Source organism: Vitis riparia, chromosome 7, assembly GCF_004353265.1.
Source record: "Vitis riparia cultivar Riparia Gloire de Montpellier isolate 1030 chromosome 7, EGFV_Vit.rip_1.0, whole genome shotgun sequence".
Taxonomy (NCBI): domain Eukaryota; kingdom Viridiplantae; phylum Streptophyta; class Magnoliopsida; order Vitales; family Vitaceae; genus Vitis; species Vitis riparia.
The window spans coordinates 28,431,444-28,457,507 of NC_048437.1; the positions used below are offsets into that span (position 1 = coordinate 28,431,444).

The 26,064-nt window shown below is 34.7% G+C and overlaps 4 protein-coding genes across 5 annotated transcripts; all 4 read right to left on the reverse strand.

Moving 5' to 3' along the window:
• Nucleotides 1-636: 636 nt before the first annotated feature.
• On the reverse strand, nt 637-9,348 carry LOC117918397 (bystin-like). 2 transcript variants are annotated; one of them, XM_034835027.1, is made up of 12 exons: nt 9,140-9,348; nt 8,847-9,044; nt 8,359-8,485; nt 7,611-7,662; nt 7,193-7,520; nt 6,241-6,320; nt 3,947-3,994; nt 3,012-3,158; nt 2,195-2,267; nt 2,006-2,081; nt 1,142-1,259; nt 637-914 (listed from the first exon to the last, which is right to left on the reverse strand). In XM_034835027.1, exons 1-11 carry the CDS (start codon nt 9,251-9,253, stop codon nt 1,180-1,182), a joined length of 1,323 nt encoding a protein of 440 aa, XP_034690918.1. In that variant the 5' UTR covers nt 9,254-9,348; the 3' UTR covers nt 637-914; nt 1,142-1,179. The 2 variants fall into 2 exon arrangements, with proteins under 2 accessions (XP_034690918.1, XP_034690917.1); XM_034835026.1 differs by having other exon boundaries at nt 637-913; nt 1,138-1,259.
• Nucleotides 9,349-12,190: 2,842 nt separating this feature from the next.
• LOC117918398 (octanoyltransferase LIP2p, chloroplastic-like) lies at nt 12,191-15,838 on the reverse strand. The gene is made up of 5 exons (XM_034835028.1): nt 15,738-15,838; nt 14,707-14,883; nt 14,341-14,605; nt 13,537-13,687; nt 12,191-12,876 (listed from the first exon to the last, which is right to left on the reverse strand). Exons 2-5 carry the CDS (start codon nt 14,853-14,855, stop codon nt 12,569-12,571), a joined length of 873 nt encoding a protein of 290 aa, XP_034690919.1. The 5' UTR covers nt 14,856-14,883; nt 15,738-15,838; the 3' UTR covers nt 12,191-12,568.
• A 994-nt stretch (nt 15,839-16,832) lies between these two features.
• LOC117917654 (probable indole-3-acetic acid-amido synthetase GH3.6) lies at nt 16,833-19,259 on the reverse strand. Its single transcript, XM_034833997.1, has 3 exons — nt 18,897-19,259; nt 18,532-18,639; nt 16,833-18,437 (listed from the first exon to the last, which is right to left on the reverse strand). Exon 3 carries the CDS (start codon nt 18,348-18,350, stop codon nt 17,094-17,096), a length of 1,257 nt encoding a protein of 418 aa, XP_034689888.1. The 5' UTR covers nt 18,351-18,437; nt 18,532-18,639; nt 18,897-19,259; the 3' UTR covers nt 16,833-17,093.
• A 1,417-nt stretch (nt 19,260-20,676) lies between these two features.
• Nucleotides 20,677-23,994, reverse strand: LOC117917510. Its single transcript, XM_034833807.1, has 4 exons — nt 22,983-23,994; nt 21,577-21,784; nt 21,353-21,482; nt 20,677-21,264 (listed from the first exon to the last, which is right to left on the reverse strand). Exons 1-4 carry the CDS (start codon nt 23,918-23,920, stop codon nt 21,005-21,007), a joined length of 1,536 nt encoding a protein of 511 aa, XP_034689698.1. The 5' UTR covers nt 23,921-23,994; the 3' UTR covers nt 20,677-21,004.
• Between the last annotated feature and the right edge of the window lie 2,070 nt (nt 23,995-26,064).

Here is a 26,064-nt window from a genome sequence, read left to right on the forward strand (position 1 = left end):
AAAAGCCTATGGTTGCTTCTACGTGGTAAAGACTCACAACCACCTCACCACCAGAAAAACCAACAGATTCGTGAGCAACAACACCCATTTCGTACATACCAAATGGAAGAAGAACAAACACACTTAATGTATCCAACATTAGGCCATAATTTACCCACAATACCTTCTCGATTTTTCCCTTCACAAATTGCTCGGATTCTCTTTGACAAATCCAACTGAGGCCCAGCTAGAACCTCTACAAATGAATCTCCCCTTGCAACATCAGGAATCTCCAACCCAGAAACCCACATTCAAGATCCTCACATATCTGCTTCCACTTGGATTCTAAGTGGGAGATATCAACACCAAGCAGGATGCGGAGAGAGGTGAAAACAGTGTACAAGACGAGATGAGTAAGCCACTCATGCAAGGACAGAAGTATCTACCTGACGAAAGTGGATTTGGTTCTGAAGACCAGACTGACTAATGCAGCAAAGAGCACCCATGGATGGTCATGGGTTTACCTAAGCACATGTGTTGCAGTCTGCAGTTCTTTCGAATTTGGATCCTGTGTAAGAGCACCCATGGATGTTCCACTTTCCTTTGTTGTGTAAATGGTAAGTCATGGATTTGGGATCACATCCTACTAATCCATAATGCCCAAACAAAAAAATAATGTTTAGATTTGACACAATAGAACCCAGAACCTGTCTACCTAAGCCAAAAACAATTTCTTTCATCAAAATTTCCATTCCAAAACCTCCAAACACAAACTTCAATTCTGTGATACAAATCAGGTATCAAAAGAAAAAAAATTGATATAATTTTTATAAATAAAGCTCTAATCAGCAATAATTAAATGACCAAACTAGATGCTGTAAACCTCTCAAACAGATAACCATAGGAGGGATGTTGCACTTTGACTCCCAAGAACCTGCAATACAAACGTAACATTCCATTAATTTCCCAAACAACTTAAATCAACCATATGCCGGTGTGCAGAAAGACAGTTTTTGTATCCAGCAACTTGCAGCTGGGAGGAGACCCATAAGAAACACTCATGCTTTGAAATCTTTGTCGGAATTATAATATTCAATTCTTAACAATAAAACTAAGAACAAGAAAAAGAAAATAATATCGGGGGAAGCAGAATCTCACCAAAAAAAAAAAAATTATGAGAAAGTCACTGAAAATGAACATTTAGTCCTCCTCCATTGGAACATCTGGAATATCAAACCTGTCTTCTTCTATTGTTTTATTGATCACAGAAATAGGAGATGGTAATGAGAAGTTAAGGAAATAAATGCATCTGTTTGTTGAAGCCAAGGGGAAGAGAGGAGTAAAATGAAAGATGTAGGTCCATCCAATGCAAGTTTCTGTAACTTCAGGACTAATAGCTTGTATGAAATAAGAAACACATCACACACAAACTTGTAATATCGTAACCTGATACAAAATTATGAAACTATAGTGGACTACTAGGCTTTGGCCTGAGTTTATCAGGGAGCAACAATTTAAACTACTGGTCCTTTATATCTAATAGATACTAGACTTTCATACAGAATGGGCATTTGAAGAAAACAACACAGATAGGCTACTCTCTTCTTTTGTTTTTCTCTTTTTGTTTTAATTAAGGGTTTCTACCTTCTCTACAAAAGTTCTCAACACCTCTTGCGGTGGTTACAATCTGGCAAGCCTCATTTAATATTCTATATGTAGGGGAGATATAGAACACTTCTATTTTTCTAATATTTTAACACAACTGAAGAATTTGCCACTCCAGTTGAACACATATGCCTTGAAATTTGTAGGTTGGATTCAAACTTCAAACTTAAAAGATTTACGACATCATTGTCTGTCCTGAATAGTTGCTTTTCTATATTGGAACATGGAAAACAACATGATCATAAATTAATTTGATCTAAACCCTAAACTTAAATATTAGATATTAAGATTGACAAAATTTCATGAAAAATGATTAAACTTGAAACAAAGATCAACAGAGAAAATATTAATCAAAGGATATAGATTAACATAAGATCATCTTCCTTCTCACCACGATTCCTGCTATTGTTTAACTCTCTGCTAATCTCAGGAGTAACCTACATTTAGATAGGAATGCAATCAAACAATTTTGCAAGAAATTTGGGAAAAAGAAGAATGCTAAGAAGAAAAAGAAGCAGCAGCAGCAATATAAGAGAGGCAATGCTCTTACTAGTTTGTGTCTTTGATTTTCAATTAAAGTTTTAAGGGAATCTTTATCCTCTTTCCTCAGTTGATTTTTGTACCTGTAAGGAATATCATATAGGACAAGTATACATGAGCAAACAGACTGGTGCACATTATTTTAATGCAATGATTCATGCTCAGAAAAGCATAAATAGATTGAAATACCATAAGATATATAAAGAAAAGTACCTTTTCGTTGCATATTAGCCAACAAAATAGGATAAGAACGTATTAGGTTAGAACATGCTTGGTCTACAGAAGTACATTGAACAGGAAAAAAAATGAAGCATGAGATGGAGAGATCAAAGGAAAATAGAGAAGAAGAAGGTGATGTGGTAGATGTGGTGGGCTGAAGGTGGTCACATCGTTGATGATAAACAGGGATTACTGGTGGATGAACTAGCTGATATAACAGCAAAATTAGTGCTTTTAAATGATTAAATTCCACATTGTTTGTATGTGATTCTTCACATGAAAACAAACACAAAATTCAAACCTAGAGGACTCATACAATGATGGTGACTTCCTGTAGAGCAACACTTTTAACTTTCTTCAATTTCTATTTCCATAGGGGGAAGCCACATTGTTTGTATAAATGACATCCCTAAAGTACGTGCACATGTCTTAAAGAAGAAAGCCACATAGAGACGAGATAGATGGACACTAAAATATGCAAACCAGAGTGCATTTCTATTAAAGAAATCTATAGAAAGGCTTTCTATGAAGAATTTTATTATGATAAACGTTAAGCCTTCATAACCTTGTGTTGGGCAAGAAACAGAACTTCTGGAAGAAATACTAACCTCTGAACAAATGTAAGAAGTGACTGGTGCCAAATCACAGGCATTATCCTTGTATCCTCAATAAATCTTATAAAATGAGCTGCAACAGCATCAACAGCACGATATGGCAGAGCATACTTCTTGTCAAGGAGAATCTTTATGAAATAGCTGCAACAGAACATACAAAATTCTCAGTCAAATTTTATCATGACTGTTACAGGTGGCCTAACAATTTATTGTCTCATAGCAAATATATGTGTCTGTGTTCTTGGAACTAAAAAATTTTATTGTGCTTGTGACAGATGGGTGCCACACATCTTGACAATTTGTCATCTAAAGCAAAATGATATATCTAAAGCCAGTGCATGATGCCAAAGGATTATAGGTGGGTCATCATGTTGAACAGAATAAATACGAAGGGATGAGTGCCAAACATATTCTAAGCAAAGTTCTTTGACAAGAACCAGTGTTGTGGGCAATTATTTCCCATCAGAACCCTATCCCAATGGTGGGGCATCCCTTGGAAAGATATTGATGATTGTTCACCTTAAATTGAGGAAATGGATACTATTATATCATGTGATATTAGGGTTTATAATTCATTGTTACACTGTGATTACAATTGGTGATCCATGCCCAAGACAAGTTCGAGAACTCCCAAATCTATAAGCTTCAAGCACCACACAATACTAGGAGTCTAACACAAGCCAATTCATGACCCTAGAAAATAAGGAACAAATTTGGCTTTCAAAAAGGAAATTGTACTGAAAATAAGCATAGGCCCCTTCTTAAAGCCAAATCTTTTAGTTACCAGATAGCCTCACCATAAGCCAATTCATGAACCATTTGACTACCTGGCATCCAAAAAGTCCATTCTAAAAAGCTTTATACAGATACACTTGTCTACATCTCTGAGACAAACTATGACTTCAATATCTGGTAAATAATATGAATACCTTGTTGTGCCACAATACTCCATCTCTGCAAGCTTCAATAATGCAACACTGTAAATCCATTTAAAAAATGTGTTAAGACATCTCCAGCATCCATTAGAACTATAATTCTTGGACACAAATTTCAATAGCTAGAAGATAAACAAATCAAGAAGTACACAAACATCTTTAGCATCCACCAGAATACAAAAGTTAGCTTCAACTGCCATGCACACATAAAAGTTAGCTTGCACCAGAATACAGAAACAAGAATGAAAATCCTTGGCGTGGAAGGAAACTTTCTCTAAGACATAATTGTTCACTTTAAAGGTGAAAAAGAGTTTACCAGCACATCCAGGTTTCACTTGTAGTCACCAAATAAGGGCACAAACATAAATGTGTCAAGTGACCGTTCAACTTGACATATAGATTGTTTGAAGATTGCCTAGTATCAATTTAACTCACTAACAGGCATGGCATGTCGATTGCCAATTTAAGAAAGGGAATGTTGGAAGTATAACAATAAAATATGTCAGCCCAGGTCAGAAACTAGGTTCTACTTGTAGCCACATTCATGAATTTCTCTCATCTTTCGCAACCGAGTTATTATAGCAAATGTAAAAAAAAAATATCGCACTTTTTCCCAACATACAACAAGCAAGGAAGACTACATATATATATATATTAATTATAAAAAAATGTCTTTTTGCCAAAGGAGGAAGACTACTCCTTATAACGAGTACTCTATTGAGTCTCCCAATTTACTTTATGTAACTCTTTTGCAATTCCTAGAAAAATGAGGATCAAATTGAAGAAAATTCAAAGAGACTTCTTGTAGGGGAGATATTAGGGAAAGAAGAAAGATTCATCTAGTGAGCTGGTCAGATGTGTGAAAGGATAGGGGCACAAAGGGTTGAGATTGAGAAGATTAGATGTCTTTAATCAGGCCTTGCTAGGGAAATGGTTGTGGAGGTTTGCTTTTGAGTGGGAAAGCTTCTAGACAAAGATCATCTAAGGAAATTTCAGGGAGTTGGAGGAGGATGGAGTACTAGGGGATGAGGGAGTCCTTAAGCTAATTAAAGGTATTAGAAAAGGATGGATAGACTTTGGTTTCGGGTCAGCTATCCAAATTAGAAATGGTAGACAGACAAACTTTTGAAGGGACAAATGAGTATAGGGGATTAGGTTAAAAGATGTGTTCCCTAAGCTTTGGTGAATAGCTTCTTCCAAGAGCGCTATAGTCACATATTTAAGGGAGGGAGGAGAAGGTGGAGGCCATTGGTTGGTTCAATTTAGAAGGTCCTTCCAAGATTGGGAGATGGAGGAGTTGACCCAACTTCTAGATCTTCTTTATCCTATGAGAGTGCAAGAAGGAGAAGATACTTTAAAGAAAGAGGATAGGAGGGTTTATTTCAATGTCAAATTGTACTAAAGCTCCTTATGTGTGGTAGTATATTATTCCCACCCAAAGAGATATGTGCATTCCAAGATCCCCTAAGAATGGTATTTTTTTTTTTACATGGGAAGCTGTTTAGGGGAAGATCTTGACTAAAGATATTTTAATGAAGAGAGGATGGACAATGGTTAATAGATGCAACCTTTGTAAAGACAATGAAGAAGTCGATTATATTTTGATTCAATGTAGAAAGACAAGAGTGTTATGAACATTTTTCTTAGCAGTCTTTGCACTAAAATGAGTGACCTAGCTTCAGTGAGATATGTCAAACTCTTGTGGAAATATAAGGGTTGGATAAAAAGAGGAGGACGGCTTAGCACATGGCTCCTCCTTGCTTGTATTGGTGTATGTGGAAAGAGTATAACTTAAGGATTTTCAATGAAGAAGAGTTTCTAGATCAAAGATTGCAGGAGTTCTTCACTAAATCCCCATTGGAGTGGTCCCATGCTTCATTGATAATGGAGAGCCTCTTCTTAGATACTCTTCCTTGTGGTCAACTTGGCTTTTTTGTAGGTTGTTCTTGTATTTGTCCTTTGGTGGTTGTGTTTTGATGTTTTGTGTTTACTACCCATATGCATAGGGTGCATTCCCTCTCTTTGGTGGTTTTTTAAGAAATGTTGTTGTTGTCTATCAAAAATAAAAATAAATAAGAAGGTACATGCTCAATGCTATTAAATGGGATATGGCATATTTTGTGCACAAAAAGACTCCAATTTCATTCAATGCATCTTCAATCTATCTTCCTTTTTGGGTTAATGCTACCTTTGTCACCCATATACCAAACCACTTCAACTAACAAACTGTAGTTTACACCCATTATCAGAAGAACAAACCAATCAAATATGCACACACAAACACATACCTTGAATGTAGAGCAGGAATGGAGACCTTTTCAATGATGCTTCCAATAATGACAGCTTCCCTAAGGTTGCATGTTCCTGACTGCAAATCAAGCATAAGCCTTTGTTTTACAAACATTGAATGAAATCTGTATTGAAAAAACTAATTCAAATTACATGGCTGTTTAATAATTTTTTTTTTCCACCAATTCATAGCTTTAGTGCTTTCTCTAATATATATGGCGGTTTGATGATTTTATCAAAAATTTTATGCATAATCAATACTGAGTTATATCTAGCTGTATTAAAGTCGCTAATAAGACTGCTGCATCTACTTTTGAAACCATGTTATATATAAATAAAAAATAAGCAATTGAAGACAATAAACAAAAAATTCTAATAATACTAAGTGCATGTTTAGATGCATTTTCTATTTTTCGTTTTTAAAAATCAAAACCCTTATATAAAATGTAGAAATTCGTGTGCAAAAATAGGTAAGTGCCTTATGTATTTGAAAACCCTTTTTGAAATTTAAGTGAATTTTTCACTCCCTCCAAATTTTAAAATTTAGAAAAGAGTTTTAAGAATACAAGGTAAATTTTTGCTTTTTGTATAAGAGTTTCTATTGTTTAAAATAAAAAAATGGAAAGTGTACCCAAATACCACCTAAATTAACCATTTCCTTGCTAGTATGGAGTCATTTTTATATTTCTCAATACATTTAGAACATACTAAATAATAAAGGAACATGAAGAACTCTTCCAAAAAAAAAAATTGCATGATTGAAACGGTAATTCTCATAAATTAGAACGTCAACTTTTAGTAGAGTAGCTGGATGTAAAAATATAAACAAGAGGCCAAATTGAACACCATAAGCCAGCAGTTTGAAGAATAGCTCTCCAAATATGGAAACAAGAATGAAACAACATCAAGTAAAAATTTAGTACCAAACAAATTTTCTTGAAGGATGCATACCTCACACAATGGAAACAATATTCCCTTGAAGAAGGCGGCAGGTTTGTACAAAGACTTCTTTAAAGTTTGATATAAAGCAAAATGTAATCTCTTATTCTTCTGGATATCTTCTCTGACTCGTGGGAGCAAGACAAGCCTGTAAAACCGTTCTGCCTTCTTCCCACCCAAATTGGAAGCAAAAATCCTAGTGGCTTGGTACACTGCATTGGGTGACCAATTCTCAGGTTCAGTTAGGTACAGGACCTCCTCCCAATGTTGAACTGAAGGAATATGTTTGAAAGCCTTAGGAAGTTTTCCCGCAGTGTATTTATTAAGAAGTTTGCCAACTCTGCATATTACATTTATGCCAACTTTTAATAAACTTTTCATTTACATAACCCAAACAATTAGAATCATGAGAAAAAGGCAGCTGAAATACCCCTTGTATAAATCAATGATAGAGGTATCCAATTTCGGCAAAGGTCGCACTTCTGTTAACAAACAGATCCAATGAATACTAACACAGAAAATAAAAATAAATAAAAAACTGTTTGTTGTTATTAACAGTAACGATGTAAGCATATTATTTAAAGTGGAAACTCAATACAGATATAAAGTCCCCAACAGACTGAAAAGGCTTATAGTAGTTCAGTTTCATGCAAAACATAATGACCATCATAATCATCATGTTATTTCAAGACGGGTACAAAACACAAGTTCACATGATCTTTAATTACAAATCAGTAAGTAAGAAAATAGCAGCGCATTAGGTGTTTGAATACATTTTTATTTTTAGAAACAAAACAATGGCATTTTTATTTTAGGATCGTTTTCAATTGATCAAGTCCTTATACTTCTTAAAAGTCAACAACAGTATTTCAACCTTTTCCTAAAATATCACTTCTCAGAAAATGTTTTTGGAACCAGTATTTGGAAATGCCTTATTAGACATGGATTCTGACATTCTATTAGGCCATTGTTCCTGTGTTTGAGAACAAAAATCAGTCCTATTTTCCAAGATGGTGATAGTGCTAAGTTCATACTAGGAGTGAAAATGCTGCTTCCACCCACAATTAACCAAAATTAGCAGAAGTAGAAGCACTTTAAACAATATTATCTAAAACGAAGAAAAGGCAACAAGTAAGACAATTATGGTAACTTTTAAAAAATACTCATTCCAAATCCACCTGAGGAAAATTGTTCATCTTTTTCTTTAATTTTCTCAGCAATGACATCTGCTAGCGTTCGCTCTGGACCAGTATTCTTTGAAAGGAAAACCTCCAGTAATTTCTCGTCCTCCTCATCAATCTCTTCCTACAATTCATAAAACACAAAAATCAACTAAAGAACTCGGCATACCACTCTGTTTGGTTGCTGAGAAAATGTGTGAAAATAACATATCTCATTATCTACCTTGTGCTTGGTTTCCAAAAGACTTGCACTAAACTCAATTGGGTGGAATTTGGAACTTTTCCTACCATGGGTCAGAAAGTTATAATTTTTCTTTCCCGGTAATTTTAGCACACAGCAGAGGTACCATACCTCCAGTTCCAATAATGTACAATATTTGAAAACAAATTCTGAAGGTATCATTACCCACGCAGGTACCATAAAATTGCCATCGACCTAACCATTTTCTCAACAACAAAAGGAAAATTTGACGAATCAAACCCACCTCATAACCGCCAAAATGGCTTTGAGTGTCGTCAAATCCGGCAAAATCGTCGACATCCTCTTCTTCATCCTTGGCCGGTTCTTCTTCGACCGCGAAGAAGGAGCTATTAGGGTTTTGGTCCCGGGCTTCGTCTTCCATCTCCTTTTGCTGAAGCAGAGCTTCTTTCAAAATTTTTGAGCTCATACCAGAGGATATCATCTGCAATTACATGTGGAAGAAACTGTAAGAAGAGAGACAACAAAGAACCTACATCGTTTCCTTGGGAGAGAAGGAGAGAGTGGAGTGTTAAGCACCTTTTCTTCAGCCTGGTGATGCTTGGCCGGCTTGGAACGCTTCTTGGATGAGGCCACATCGTCATCGGCGAGGAAGGGTTGAGGATTGTGGTACTTGCTTCTCTTCTTCCCCATGGCGAAAGAGCTAGAGTTCTGCGGGTGCAGAGTGAAAGAGCAAAAACCCTAGAAGAAACGGGTGGAAGCGTTGGCTGGGCCGGGTGGCTTTCCGCCTTTTTACAGAAACTCAGTTAGTACCTAATTAGTTTTAATTATATATTTTATATAACTCCTAATATCTTCAAAATATTATTAATTAAAATTAGTAAATAATATTAATATTCACCCATAAAAATAAAAATAAAATATAATATGAAATAAAAATAAATTTATTTCATTTTTTATTACAAAATATCGTTAAATAAAATTATCAAATAAATTTACCATCAAATAATAAAATATCTAAATATGGAATAAAAATGATTTTCCTACCGAATTTTTTATAAATAATTTTTCCCAAAAATCAAAGTTTCTTCGACTCAAAAATATACCTTTCATGCTGCACCATAAAAACCTTGTGTGTGACAGCGTTTATTCTCCTTTTTTTCCTTTTTCTTGTTTTTTTTTTTTCTTCATGAGTTTTTTTTTTTTTTTTTTTTAATTCAATTAACATTATAAAAAACACATAAAAACATCTTTAAATTATTCTTCAAAAATATCATCCAAGAATACAAATAGACAACTTTTGAAAACATAGAATAATGGTTCAACATATTCTTTGAACTTATGTTTGGTCAGGAAAAATATTAAGAAAAGAAAAAAATAATTTTTTCAAATATAGTTTTATTATAAAAAATAATAAAAAAAATAAATATAAAAAAATTATTAAAATAATATATATGTATATATATTTAATTTATTTAATTTTTATATAAAAAATAAAATAGAGAAAAAAAATTTAAAATAATATATAAAAATAATTTATTAATTTTAAATTTATTTTCTATTTTTCTTTTATTTCTTTTTTTTTTTCCACTTTATTTTCTTTCCATCATATTTTCCCTCACACTCTATAGGAACCAAACATACCGTGTTTTCTATTTTAAAGAACAAAAAACAATTTAAAAAATACCTCCCCAATGGCCCCTTAGTATCTCATGTTTGTTTTATCATTTTTATTTTTTTTATAAGCTAACGAAAACTCCAATGTAAAACGCTCTCTAAGGTAAGGTGGCTAACCAGCTTGCTTGAAATAAATAAATAAAAACCAAAAATGCAAAAAAAAAACACACAAAAACAAAAACAAAACAAAACAAATGCCCAAAATGAAACTTGGAAAGGAAGAATCAAAATTTCAAGATGATATTTCGACGAGGGAAGTTTTAAAATATGCTTCCATTGTGAAACACTTCGAGGTAATTTTTGGTTCGTCAAAATTTGGGGAATGATATGGGAATGAAATCGATAAAATAAAAAGGAAAAATAGAACGACTAAAAAAGTGTAAAAGGTTTTGAAGTCTCGATTTTAACTTATTTTTCTCTATTCTATATAAAAGATTAAATAATTTAAAAAGACATAAATTTTCTTTACTTTCTTTTATATTTTTCATTGTAGCTAAACATAAAAAAATCATTTTACTTATCAATTTTTTTTTTCTCTTCTCGGTACTTGAGACCAAACATAGACAAGCATATTCTATGTCTTCCAAGTAAAGGATGAACTAACCATTCCAGATGCATGCAAGATAGTCACTTCAAATTCTACAAGCAATTTTGAATTTCTTTGCAGTTCTTGTATCATGTTACAAACATACACCTAGTACTAAGACAAGGTCCACTTGATCCCAAAAACAGCATTAGGTGCCAAACCAACCTCAGAAATTTTACCATGCCTGTCTATTTAGGTATATATTCACAGCATACTGTTTGATGCACATAATCCTAATCACAACAAGAAAAACAGGTGTGATGTTTAGGTGCAAGATAAAAACCTATTGTGCTGCTTGAGGAGCACAGCTCATTGCAACAAGAACAAGAACAAGAACATATGCACACAAACCATGTTATTAGATAGACATGGAGTCACACTCTCCATTGATATTTCTAATACATAGAACCATCAATAAATGGTTTAACATCAAGTCACCATCAATGGAGATTTTTCCTCAACTCAATAAAGGTTTTTCCCAGATACTTGCAAAAAATTGACAATTCAGTTAGGCGTGAGATAAAATCATATCCTGTTGGCAGATGCACTATGCAACTGATTACAACAATAATGAGAACAAATTAACAGCAGGAAATGCTTACATTTTTTTTATTTCATACGACGAATCAAGTAAATCCTTAAATGGTCCTTCGATGAAATGCATCATATGGGTTGCAGAGTTGCAGATCTAGAAGAAAAGTACAACATTTTATGTGATGTAAAGCCAAGAACTGAGGTACTGGATATATGAGCATACTGATAATACAGGACTGGAAAAAAGAAACGTAAAAAAGCCTCAGAAACTGATATTTGAGAATGCTCTAAGATACAGTTAAATATGCAGAAGCATTTTCAAATCTTTATTAAAACATGCATTTAGAATCATTCAAACTCAAGTCCCCAAATTAATTACATGAAATAGCACCACCCAACATTATCCAGAAAGGTTCAAACTCCCTAAAAAGTAAAACATTTATACAAAACTTAAGTTCATGATTTAACAACCATAGATTAGTAACAAAAAAAAAAAAAAAAAAAACGGATTTAACAAATCAAAATAAGGGTTCACTTCACTCACCTCCCTCAAGGTTTGAGTTAAATACACTTAATCACCATTGGTTTGAAATTTTGTCACATACCTCTCTTAATTTGGGTCAAAAAGGAAGTGAGTGAAATTAACTAATGAGAAGGGCTTAGTATTTGACAAAATTTCAAACTAATGGTGGCTAAGTGTATTTAACCAAAATCTTTGGGAAGGTAAGTAAAATTAACCCATCAAAATAAAGATATGAATTTAACAATAAACTAGATATGTGAAGTTGAGGTGTAAGAGTAAACACCAAAAAGAAGTTCAGACAATCCAAACATCCTGCAGCAACAACTATGTAGAAAATTTGCTAAACTCAATTTGTCTTTACATAATTTAAGCATGCTATATGACATGGAATTTTCATCATCCCTTTGACAGAATGACAGCATTTTTTAATTCTGCAAAATTAGAATTCATGACAACCCAATGTACAATTAAAGAAAACAATAGAATTACAAGATTCAGTGGATCGAAGATTACAAGCTTGTTGAGGCGCGCTGTGTTGCTTCAACTTCCAATCCACGGAGAGGTAATGCCAGGAAAATACTCAATCCACCAACTTATTTGTTTCCCACCCTAAATGAAATAGACATGCTGTTTTCAATTTCTTAGCAAAACAAATTCTCCAGTGGATTAGTGCTGTTTATTTTGCAGTTTACAACATGGAGATGGGCTTAAGGGCAAGTTCAAGCTGAAAAACTTCAGAAAACTCCTTTATCAAAGACTTGTGTGTGATATCAATCAACTGAAAATCATCAATATAATTGATATCTGATGCTCCACATCGATTGGATGACCCAAATTCCCCAAGAATCCCCTTAATACTTCCAATCTTACGGTTCCTTATGCCACATGGGACTATCAGCTGAAAGGGAGTAAGGTCTGTGGTGACATTCAGTGCTAAGCCATGATATGCTATCCATTGAGACACTCGTATCCCAATGGCTGCTAGTTTCTGATCCCCTGAAGTAAATTCGAAAAGAAAGATCATGAGAAAGTCGACAATTAAAGCTGTGTTGAATTGAACAAACTTTATTAAAAAAGGCATAAAGCCTACAAACTAAGTGACAAAAATGACAGAATGCAAACAATCATTTACATGCCACAGTAGAGGTGAATGGGGCAATATTACCATCTATTTTGCAAAAAAACAACTTTTCAAAATTAAATAAATACCCACAACAGTTTCCTTATTAGCAGAATAATCTTACTTGTTAACAGGGTAAGAAAGCAGAAAGAAATTACAACTTTGTAGTGAAGGTTGTTGTCGTAGCCATAGAGTTCTAGTTTTATCTTCATAAGATACTTTGACCTCAGAGGTACCATGCACCTGAAAGAACTCCCTTTACAAAATTTGTTTTACATTGCCCAGACAAATGGAAAATGATTAATGAAATTGGTACTCTATACATATATTCTATGTATCTAGATATTCCTATTTTCCTACTCATGGCTTTTTAGAAGATGTTATTGTCCTTTTAGACACACATACAAGCAGATAAAGAAATAAACAAATATATGGGTATGCAAAAATAAATAATATGTGCGTACACAAATAAATAAATATATATCCATGTATACATATGTACATGCCTATATAAGTAACAGGGTTAGGAAGCATACCAACCCAAACGCCAGTAAAACCCTCAAGTCGAGAAGCTTTAATAGAAAATGTAGTGGACAGAACACGAATGACTACCTCCTCAAGTGCCCTGAGGTACCAATGCAGATCCATCTTGTGATTTCGGAGATTGATAATAGGGTACATAACTAGCTACAGTGCAACAGACATGCATAAAAAGTGAGGCATAAGTGCAACAAGAAAGGTTTCACCTATAGTCAATTGATTCAGAGCTTAAACAAGACGTTTGAAGTTCAATTCCAGATTAACCATGAGAAAGAATGGAAAACCAAATTAGAAACACAACAAAATAAATCAATTGTGTAAGTATAGATTTTTTTATAAGCATACATGTAAGTTTTGTATTCCCAATCAACAATATGAAAAGGATGCTTCAGAAATGAGAAACTATTTAACCTTTTTTCTGTTATTTTATATATATGATTAAAAGTTACTAGCACCAACATGTTTGTCACTCTTCACATGAAAATTAAGATTCTTCATTTCAAGATCAGGGCACCTTAGACAATGGAAATTACAGCTGTCTAACCATAAAATATTAACCTTTTTTTTTTCACTAGGCAATTGCTGCACGGTGATAGTCAAGAGAGGTGATTTAGGTTGAAAAGAATGTCAAATGTCAACAACAGAATGTTTCTGTCCTTATCAAATGGCACAAACTTGAGTTAGACATTGCAAACCGAACTCCTATATACAAACAGTTGACACTAAGAATAATAGCTTAAAGCAAACATGCAGACATCAGATATTTATCACGTACAACCTTTGGGAATTGGAAAAATTACCTGGCCAGGCCCATGATATGTAACTTCACCCCCACGTTCTGTTCTATAAACATCATAAGGCGCATCAATTATCTCAAAATTCATGTACTCCTCAGAGCTACCAGTACCCAGTGTAAAAACAGGGGGATGTTGTAGAATAATTAATGCATCAGAACAATTTTGATTCCTTTGAATCAATGCCTTCTTCTCTTTGACAATTGATTTCTGCCAAGACCATGCCTCACCATATGGAACTAGCTCATTATACAAATCAAAGCATTCACATCTACACAAGCAAAACAAAGAAATGAAATTTTACAATTTTTATGTGGTGATACTCTATAGTGCCGAAAGGAGTTATTGACATTGCAAGATGGAACAACTTACAATCTTTTTTCTTTGTAAGTTACTGAGATGCTGAACTGCGAAGCTTGGCTCAATTTTGACAACACCGCATTCAAGTGAGGCGTGTATGGTCTTGTTGAATGGCTTGGAGTTAGAATTGAGCCAAAACTATGAGTTGTCGAGAGAATCATCTTTCATCATTGAGACATGCGATCAACCCTAGTATAATACATTATTTTAATAGGAAACTGGTGTACTATTTGCTAATAAGATAAATTCAGAAGGTGGATGTTTGCATCTTTACTAAAATCAGATAAAAAGGTTTTTCAATCCCTAACACTGTTTGATTGCTCAGAAATGAGATGCCAAGAAGATAAGGCAAAAAAAAAAAGGCAATTTGAAACCCTTTTTTCTCCATTCTTTTGGCGCCAAAAATACAAGAAAGCAACCCAAACAAGCTACAATTATTCTTCTTAATTTAGTTTTCCATTCTCTTGGGAACACCATGACAAAGAGAAATGCTAAACCACATGGAGCAGTTCTTTGAATTGCTTTTCTGAATAAATTTTAATTACTTTTTTCATATGTTCTCTGTATCCAAACTAAATCTATTTTTTTACAGGAAAACATCCCCAGATAGCAAAGACCATTAATCTAACAAAAAATTCAGTCTGAGTTGTAATCCAAACTGGCAAAAGTTCCAGGCTGTTAAAAAAGAAACCCTAAAATTTAAAATTTCCAGCAATAGCATTCCAGAGTTGTAAAGCACTCGGATTTAAATCCGACGCTCCGTTTGATTACCAAGAAAATGAAGGGAAAAAAAATTGCAATATTACCGCTTTCACTTTCTTTACTACCAATAATAATTAATTAAAAGAAAAACACCTACTAGGCCAAAGTGTCATATAAGCTTCAGATTTAAGTGCAAACTTCTGTATTCTTGAGCCCTAGATGGTGAAAAGTTCAGGATTCAAAATTTTCTTTCATTTTCTCGTTACTTTCCTAGCATCCAGATGGTTGTATATAACCTAGAAGTCGATTGATCGAGCTGAGAATAGAGATTGGAACAGTACCTTGAACCCAGAAATCGACCGAAATGCAGCGTTTGAAGAAGGAAGGATTGAATGCTAAAGCTTAAACGAAGATCGGAGTATGTGCATCGGAAGTTCAGTCAGCTGATAATGGGCTGAGGCTGGGCCGCCCCAAAGTTTCAACTATTGGGCTGCAAGTGGGCTGGTTTCTGATTCATGTCACATAAAAAAAAAAAAAAAGAGAGAGAAGAAATTGCAGCTTGTAAAAATATATTATTACAAAAATATATTGAGTTTAGTACATATAATTAATTAATTTTATAATACATATATTTTAAATAATTTATTATTAGTTAAACATATTATTTAAAAAAGAAAACGGGCCTTGAAGAAATTACTTGGGTTTTTTTTTTAAGACTAATTTTTGTTATAAGAATTTTTTAGAATTATTAAAAAAATATTATCCAACAATTTTGTGTTATTTAAAAAAAAAATTCTTAGACTTTTTACAATTTATTTTTTTAAGAGATGATTTTTGCTTGTAATTAAAAAGAAAAACGGTTATTTTATTTATTTATTTATTTTTATTTTTTATTAAGATTCCCTTTCATACGTGGTAAAAAATATAATAATTTTGAAAATATTTTCCAAACTACCATATTTTACAAATTATTTTTTTAAATCTACCCTACAATTAAAATTAAAAAAAAAAAAAAAAGCTCGTAATAGTTTAGAACAAAAATACGAGTAAATAAGTTTTGTAATTGGAAAATAATTTTTTATTCTTAAAAACAAAAATATTATATTTTTAATAACATCTTTAATTATTTTTACTTATTTTTTTAGAATAATTTTAAGAAATAATTATAAAAATATATAAAAATATTAAAAATAAAACACTACAGTATATAAGTTATTACTAAAACATATTTAAAAATATAAAAAATATATTAAAAATATTTCAGAGTTTCTTAATCATACTTTTATTCTATAAAACATTAGAGAATAATTTTAAAAGCTATTTTCGAAAACTGTTTTGAAAACATTTCCCAATCAGAACTTTATATGATGTGATTTGCTTTTTCGAGGTCCATGGTTGCTTCATATTTTCACATACTCAGAGAATTTTTTGAGAAAGGAGCAAACAAACAATACTATAACTACGAATTGACGGTAAAGAAGGAAAATAACTTTGAATTTGCCCTGCTTCTCGAAGAGGGAAGGTGAGTCAGAAGAAAAAAAATACAAGGTGATTGAAATTTAAGGCAGTCTGTTTGGCTTCTGAGAGATTCTTACATTCATTTGAGCCTAGAAAACCTGTTGCCTTGGGAAACAAACAGTACATAATCTTCAGCAGTAGACAGTGAACACTCCAGGATCCAGTTGAGGTCTTAGCAATCAATCTGAAGAATCAAGGGATACAGTCAGTAGAGCAGACCCTTCCATGAAATGGACAATCTCTAGATTCCTTATAATTTTGGGAGGTTTATATTGACTAGCTGGTGCTCCATTCTCTGTAGCCATCTGCAGTAATCTATTGAAGCTACCTGGCTTTACAATGGACACTAATAAAGGGCCAACCTCACCTCTCCCCTTCCTCAATTTATAAACGCCTCCCAACCCATCTTCAAGAGAGGAAAAATTCCTTCTGAGAACTGAACCCAACTCCTGCAACTTCTCATCCTGTAGAACCCCAGCAACCTCAACAAAAATCTTCAACTGCTTTGGGATTGAATCCAAGTCGAAGAAACTTGCAAACTCTGTAACATCTGGCATTTTCACAGTTCTTAGAACAAGCTGGAAATTTCCCATTGCAGTCATCAGGTCTCTTTCAGTCAATATCTCAGCAGGAGTCTTGGGGGCCCTCATCACAAACTCCACTTCTGGAGATTTATTATGGAAGCCCACAACTCTCACAACATCGCCCAAACGATACCGGAAAAATCCCCTATAGGTAGTCACAACTATCTCATACATCTTCCCCACCTCAACACCAGAAAAATCAACAGTTTCTTGAGCATAATCACCTATTTCTTCTTCGTCCAAATTAAAGGGAAGAAACTCAAAATAAGCTGCAGTTGGAAGCAGAACATACCCAGTAAGCTGTGGGGGCTGCAGGATATCCAAATTAATGCCCACACAGCATTCTGAAGCAAAGTAGTCTCCACCCAAGACAGGTATCTCTCCTGCATAGTACTTAAGCTTCTGATGATACTGCTCCATACTTCCTGTACAAACACACTTGATGTATCGAACATTAGGCCATAATTTACCCACAATACCTCCCCAATTCTTTCCTTCACAGATTGTTCGGATTCTCTTTGACAAATCCAATTGAGGCCCAGCTAGAACCTCTGTAACAGAATCTCTCATTGCAATATCAGTAATCTCCATACTTGGAAACCCGCATTTAAGATCCTCACATATTTGCTCCCATTTGGATTCTAGCAGGGCAAAGGCTCTGATTAGGCCAACTGCATATGGTGCTCGAATCCCATCAATGAAATCCAAATTCCTTAGGCCACAAAGAATGTGGCAATACATTTGTTGCTCAACATTGGATCCCAGAATAACCTCTCGGGGACTAGCAGATGTAGAAAGAAATGGAGAAGGGTTCTTGTTATTGCTTTGTAATGGGAATGCAGAGGCAGCCATGGCCTTAAACCCCCTTTTGTGTATGTAACATTACCAGCATATAAGAACCACAAAACCTTATTGATTGAGTGTCTAGGAGGAAACAACCTAGAGGAACATCCAAAAGAATCTGAATTGGATCAATGGATATGAATAATAATCATATCAAGAAATTGAAAGAATCCATGCAATTAATAGTTACCGTCGAAGAATTGCAACAGTGCCCTGGTGAGCTATATGGGAAGCGGCCTTGGAAGGTGGTGAATCAAAGTACGGTATTAATTTTGGCTTCATCGAGCTCGTCCCCGAGCTGCCAAAACATCAGCTAATTAGAATTTTCATGTTTTTTCCCTTGTCAAATCTGTTTGGTTCGTGAGAAAATTAAGGAAAAAGGAAAATTTCACTTTTAAGCATCTCCAGCCCTTCTGTTCAAGCTAATGATTTAACAACCAGACACTGAAAACAAACGCCTTTGGAAACAGAAAAAACCTCTGCTTTTCTTCTCCTATTCCCCGATTTTCTCAGCGACCAAATAGACATAACAATACAAAATAGAGACGAGTTTACCTGTTGAAGAAACAGACCAGAGGATCAACGGACAGCAATGGCCGATCACCATCATCATCACCTCCACCACCGTCGGCCATCCGATCGATGTAGTCTGCATAATCATCGTAGCAAGACAAAGGCACGGCCTCTCTAAACGACGCCGTATCGAGAGAGGCACCATAGCGTTGCAGATAACTTGAGCGGCCGTTGCGTTGGAGAATGGTGTGAAGAGTTTGGAGCTGGACAGCCACGGCGTCCTTAGTGGAGTCCTCCAGCTTCTTCAGAATCTCGCCGTCTGCCATGTTCACCGTTGAAAATTTGCAGAGACGACGATGGTCAAATTCGAATCAGCTTTCCCTGTGAGACCAAAATGCCACGCGTTTCGCGCAGTTGCCTAAACAATGAGAGGTAAATTCGAGGGTGTTTTCGTCATTTAAGTTTGCTGTCGGGTTTTCGACGTTTGCCGCCGTCGCCCGCGGATTGCGGGGAAATTAAAAATATAAAGCCGAGAATAGCTGGTTTTCAAGTTTGGGCCAACTCGATTGAGGTTAAACAACCCAGCCCATCACGAAAGCGGGTTTTAGTTCACATTTGGGCTAGTTGGGACAATCTCAGGCCCATTTATATTCGGCCCTCTTAATGTTGATCATATTGACAAGCGGGCTGATTTGCAAAACCTTTTAATTTCTAGTTTTAGTTGAATATTTCCATCTATATATCCATAATTTAGGGGTATAAATATATATGATTTTGATTATAATATAAATAAATAAAAAAAATTATTGAGACCCTTGAGGTTTAGTGTAAATACACTAAATCACCACAAATTTCGAATTTTATCGATCCTTATAAATTTATTCCATTTATCAAATAAAAATATTTTAAATAAGATTGTTTAACAATTATTTCCAAATCAAATTTTATTCGTTAAAAAATAAAATTTGTATATAAAATACATTCATAGGATGCTAATTGACAAAATTTCAAACTTGTGATGACTTAGTGTATTTACATTAAATTTTAGTGGTTTCAATGAAATTATTTTATTATTCGTTCGCCTATTGTAAATTTTTTTATATACTTTTACTAAATTTTTATTTTTTACTTTTGAAAATTCAAGATTTCTCCCTATATTTGTATAAAATCAAATCATTGATATTTCCATTGAAATAAACATTGAATGCAGCTAGAGAAGTTAGTTTATGTGATGAAGAAAGTGAGAGTGATGCAGCAGAGGGTCCATCAAGAGTAGGCACTCGGAATTTTTGGCTTTTCAGGAAGCAGTAGCAAACAAATTCAGAAGGGGTGGGTGTTGTCCCTTTCCTTTTCCTTCCTCAGTAACCCATTTGCCAACCCAATTACTATTAGTAGGTGCTGTGGTCCAAACTCACATGGGGAATCATTTGGGAGTGATGTTAATCTAAATGTTTTTATTTTTTTTAGAAATTTTTTTAAATGATTAAAAAAAAAAATCTGAGAAGACTTTTTTAAAAGTTTGACAACTACTTAATTTTTGTAAGGAAATACTTTCAAAAATTATGAAACGTTTTTAATATTTTTAATATTTGAACCACATTCTAAGTGATTCTTTACAACTTAAAAATTTATCAAGCAGAAATAAGAAAATATTTCAAAATATAAGAAAGTAATTCATCTAAAATCATTCTAAATAACACACTCTAATATTTCAATAGATTAACCCAAAAATGTACAAAAATCAGGAAAATTCACAATACCCATAAAAACTAGTACCTAAAACAAGATCTAGATTAAGATCAGAGCATTAGAAAAAAATCAATAAAAACAAAAACAAGAACAAAGCAGCCCTTTGTATATACTGAGTAACTATTGAAGTAGTCTGGTTTTGGACCTTTTGGGTGAGAAAATACACTACAAAATGTATCAGGGTTACACTCAGAAAAACAGACAAAAAGTTAACAAGCCCCACACCAAATCTCTTATCTCTTTCTGAATTTATTCCTCCTATGAACACATATTATCATTTACAGAGAGCATGAAGGAAGCAGGTCCAAAATCATATGCTCCTTCTATAACTTCAACAAAAGCCATATCAACTCTATCCTTAAGGAAAAAAAAGAAAGGAAAGGAGTCAATCTATCTATAGCTCAAGCCTGTGCTGTCCATATACCTTTTGATGAGCTGTCTGTTATCTTTACGACCTTCTGTTTCTGTTTTCTCCTCTTTCTAGCACCATTTTCTTGGCCAATGCTCTCTACTTTTGCTATGTCCACCTTCACAATGTGATGATCAGAGGTCCCTTTTGAAGAGAAGACAGAGTATGATCCAGGAACAAACTTGTATGGTGAGCTTGGTGATGCCAATACGTAGTCTACCCTAGTTCCATACTTGCAAGTGCCCTGCACGCCTGCGATAAAGAGAGGTTTTCACTGCATTTAGGAAAGAGTTTATCTTGAAGAATCTTGAAGAAAAAGGTCAAGTGTAAGGCTGTGTACTTTGGCCTTTGGCTATCATCACTACTGACTCGCATTCGCCCGCAAAGTCCTTAGCATCAGTGTACTGTTTACTCTTCAAGAACTTCATCACCTCCACCTTTGGTGTCGGCTTTCCCATCTCCTCATAGTACTGAAACGTATAAATTCATTGAATGCAAGGTGATTGTGTTGTTTCCGTGGCTGGTTTTAGGATGAAATTATGAGAAATGTATTAGCACTTTTACCTTTACAATGTCTGTCCATCTTTCTGATGAGTAATCTGTTTCATCCAGAGAATTTAGGCCCCCAGCTAAGATGTGGGGTCCTTCATTGGATTGGATTATAGAGTTTATCTGTTTCATCCTCCAGTTCTCGTCGAGATGATCAAGGTGGGTGCAATGGAAGTTCACTTCTCCTGCCTGGGGAACATCTATGGTAGCCTTCAAAACATTCCTGTTTACAATGTTCAATCACAAGGAGGTTATTTGATATGGAAGCCTTTCAAGTGACTTGCAACATATCCATTCCTTTATTTTCGGCTTTTTTTGGATGATTTGATACTGTTTACTGTACACGAGAACTGATTCTTGGACTGATAATGGATTCCAGGAGTAAAGAGGAGTATATCTTCTTTTTTCTGAGCTTTTGTTTTTATGCTTCTTTCATGGAAAGTTGCTTTCCTGGAAATGGGCTTGAGCCTAAAGGATAATTCTTAGCTTTCTCATAATGCTTTAGGCACAGAAATCCCTTTGGTTGTACCCACACAAGCATGGTACCTAATGAAAGAAGAAAATCTCAATGGAAATTTTGGGATATGTCCGAGGAAATCCAATGGAAAGTTTGAAAGAAAGAAAGAAAGATTTGCTTGTGTCCTAGAACAACCATTCAGGATCAAATAGCAAGAGAATCACTGAATTCCATGGCCTGAATTAGGGATTCAGTCATTTAGCTGAAAATTGTAGGTAGGAATACTTCTAGAATTTTGAGATAATGATCTGACAATGGTGAATGATTAATTTGAAGGAGGACCGTATGGGACATTTCAAAATCTAGGAAATGGGTGGACCTTTCAATCCTGCCCCACTGTATATATTGTTGTTTCTCCTGAATAAGACTTTCTCAGGCCCACTCTGCAGTGAAAGTGGATCACAGCTATTTCTAAACAAGATTTTCAAGTCAACTCTATGAATATATATGCTTTGGGAAGAACTGCCTGAAATGATTCAGAGAAAAAATTCTGGAAAAACTCCATAAATCTCCAATAACAACCAGGGGATGAGTTCAGTTACAAGTTTGGAGAAAACAATTCAGTAATTTTCAGTCCATGTGTAGTGGAAATCTCTCAAACTTTTTGGAAACATTAAATGAACACTTCCCCAATTATTCAGTCATAAAGCCTTTGAATAATTGGAACTTTTTGAAAGTGGGTAGGTTTGATTTTTTTTTGGTTTTGGTCAAGAAAAGGGAGCTAAGGAACATGGAATGATGAATTTTATTCATTAATTGCCATTAATCAAGAACTTCATGATGATTCTATAATGTTTGGGTAATAATTGATTCATTCTCAAGGAAAGAAAACAGGGGAAAACAGAGGACTGAATGAACTTCAAAGATTGACATCATGCAAATTTGGAGAGGGGAGATGAAGAACCTGAAATCAGTGTCATCAAAGATCTTCTGAACTTTCCATCGCTTGATCGGCCACTTCGACAGGATGGCATTGCCGTACTCGGGAGCCCAGCTCTCTGCAAAGACATAATTCATCCCCAAAGCAGCAGCCAAATCTGACAAAGGTTTCATGGCCTTTTCTTCCTCTGCTTTCACATCTTGCAGAGCCAATATATCAGCATCCAACTCTCTCAACACCTCAACAACTGTTCTGCGGCTTCTGTAGGCCTCTCCTTCTGTAACCTTTTCCAAGCTTGCTGGGAAGCTCACTGTGGATCTCAATGGAGCTTTTCCTCTCAAAATTCTACCTATGGTGCTGCTTGATGACCCTTCCTTTTCCTCCACAAAGCTCAATTTTCGATTTCTCCCCAGGGAAATCTCATTGTCAGGCAAATTGATCGAGACCCGTGGCTTGGATTTTGCAAACTTCTGTTGCTTGGAAAGATTCTCTGGAAGGATCATGGAATTCGGATGCAGAGGAGACTGCTTTAGAATACTTTTCGGTCTCTCATTCACAGACTTCGTCCGGAAATTCATATCCACAGACCTCTTTCCCTTCAAACCTTCCACATTTCCATTCCCAAAATTCTCTCCTTTCTCAGCTCTGGGAACTGCAGGCGCCATGGAGAACAAGGCAGCATTGAAAGTCGCAATTCGGATAGTTTTGTTGGGTTTTTCGGCCCCCAACTGCCCGTTTGGATGAACCACGGCAGACCCATTAGCAGCAGCCTCACGTTTAGCATCAAAATGAGATTTTGAGCTAGATTTTCCCAGTGTTTTGATCACAACTCTAGGCCTGGACCGGCCCCGGAGCGGCCACCGGAGACGGGAGCAGAGGCGGCGCAGCCTGGTGTTGATGATCTTGAGCATTGCGGAGAAGTTGGTGTTGAACAAAATTGGGTCTATACTTGATGATTGCATGAGAAGAAGAAGAAGAGAGAAGAAGTTGCAGTGTTGTTTTCACCACTTTCTCCGTTTGTGTTGTTTGGCATGAAGGAATACAAGGAGAGAAAATGATTATACTTATTTAAATTGAGGTAGAGCAAAGTTGGGAGTCGTCGAAGAAATGGGTTTTGACACGTGGCACCCATGTATGGCTCTTTCTCTCTCTAGGAAGGTTCCCACACAGATGCCAACTCCAACTGCTCTAGAGAGAGAAACATAATTTTAAAAAAAATTAAAATTAAAATATAATAAAAGTACTAACAACTTCAAGCCATGCAGATGGAAGTAGGATTCTTGGATGGAACGCCACGTCACCTGAAACACGGCGCACCAAACTCCTATGCACCCAAATGGGTTGAAGATGAGTTGGTGTGGGCTTCCTCATCTCACATTTGAAGGCCCAAATAAAATTTCAAATAAATAAATAAATAAAATTAAGTGATAGAATGAAGCCCACTTTATGCTAAATAATTATAGGCTTGTCATGTTTCCTCCTTTTTAAAAATAATTTCATTTGTACTAACCCCCATTTTCGTTAGTAAACTCTTTGATTTGATTTGAAATGTTGGAATTAAAAAATGATTAGTTTTTCTTTGTTGACTTCTTCGACAATCATATGATATGGTACATCAGAATTTCATTTTAGCAAAAATATAATATTAATATATTTAAATTAATTTATTCTCCAATAATTTTTTGATATTTTTTATGGCATTTTGGAGTGAGATTGCTTGAATATTTAATTGAATTTTCATACCGATACACTGTATCAAGAATATCATGTATGATTAATTTTTCTGCGTAGATTTTAAATTTGTTTTCAATAATAAAAGTAAAATTAAAAATAGTGATTATTATTATCAATTGCATTTAAGAAAAGGGTCGTGATACAATACCAAATTAATATTTATAAAAAACGGGATCGATCATAATGTGTGTCACATAAACAATTGAGTCTCATTGTGTTATATTTTGATCATTCAGTATCATTTATTTGTTCGTACCTTGGTTTTACATGTTTGTGTCATCATCCAATGATTTAAATTTTATTTTTAGTGGTCGAGAATGCAAATTCGATAATTACTAAATAGATAACCTAAAAATTTCGTTCAAAAAAGTGTGCGAGTGTCTAGCATATCATTTTTCTTACGGGATTTCCTTATATGAAACAAACTAATTAGATTTGGAAAAAAAAAATCTTCAAGAAAAAATTTGGAATAGACACATAACCCACATGAAACATGTGTAGTTCAACATAACTATAGCTCTTTTCTAAGCTTCAAATGTCAAATATTTTGTATATTTAGCTTAACCTTTCCCAACTTAAACCATAAATAAGAACTTAAAATACCAATCAAAAGAGACCATGGATTGTGGGCATCAGCCTCACTTTATGATGCCCTTGAAGATTCTTGTGGAGAGTAAAGGCAAAAGGGTGGTAGTTTAACTTTAGTATATGACCCCAAAGTGGCCTCTTATGGGGTCTATGAAACAGAAAGAAATGAATGGAGCCAAGGGGGTTTGAAAAGGTTGACAAAAAACAGAATCCATATGGGGTTTTGTTTAAATAATGAAATGCTCTCTTAAAGTAAGGATAGGTATGATTTGTTTATGGGTGTGACAGTGTGTGGGTCTTGGCTGGATTGGCTGGATCAAGGAAGATGCCAAATGCATGGAGTTTGGTCTTAGAAGCCCTTGAGATCCCAGCAAAATGCCAGCTTTTCTTCTCTGTTTGCCCCCACTCTAGTGGATGCTTGTGGCCTTCGCCTTTCCTCCATCCTCCTATCCCCTTTTCTTATCACGAGCTCAGTACAAATTTGTCTTTTGAACTATTGAAAGGAAGAAAATTCTATTGTCATTATCTTGAGAATGGGTGAATCACAAGATTTGTGAGTTTCAATAAAGAAAAAAAAATCAGTTTCCATGAATTTATTTATTTGTTTTTCAATGCTTTTTTGCACAACATAAAAAAAACAAACTATACTACTAAAGAGGTGTTTATCGAAAATTTTAATCAATTGGATCACACTAAACATGTGTTTAAGTGTCATTGTTTTGTATCTCGATTTCATTCATTTGTATTTAATCACATTCTTCGTACCTTCGCCTTATTATTTTTA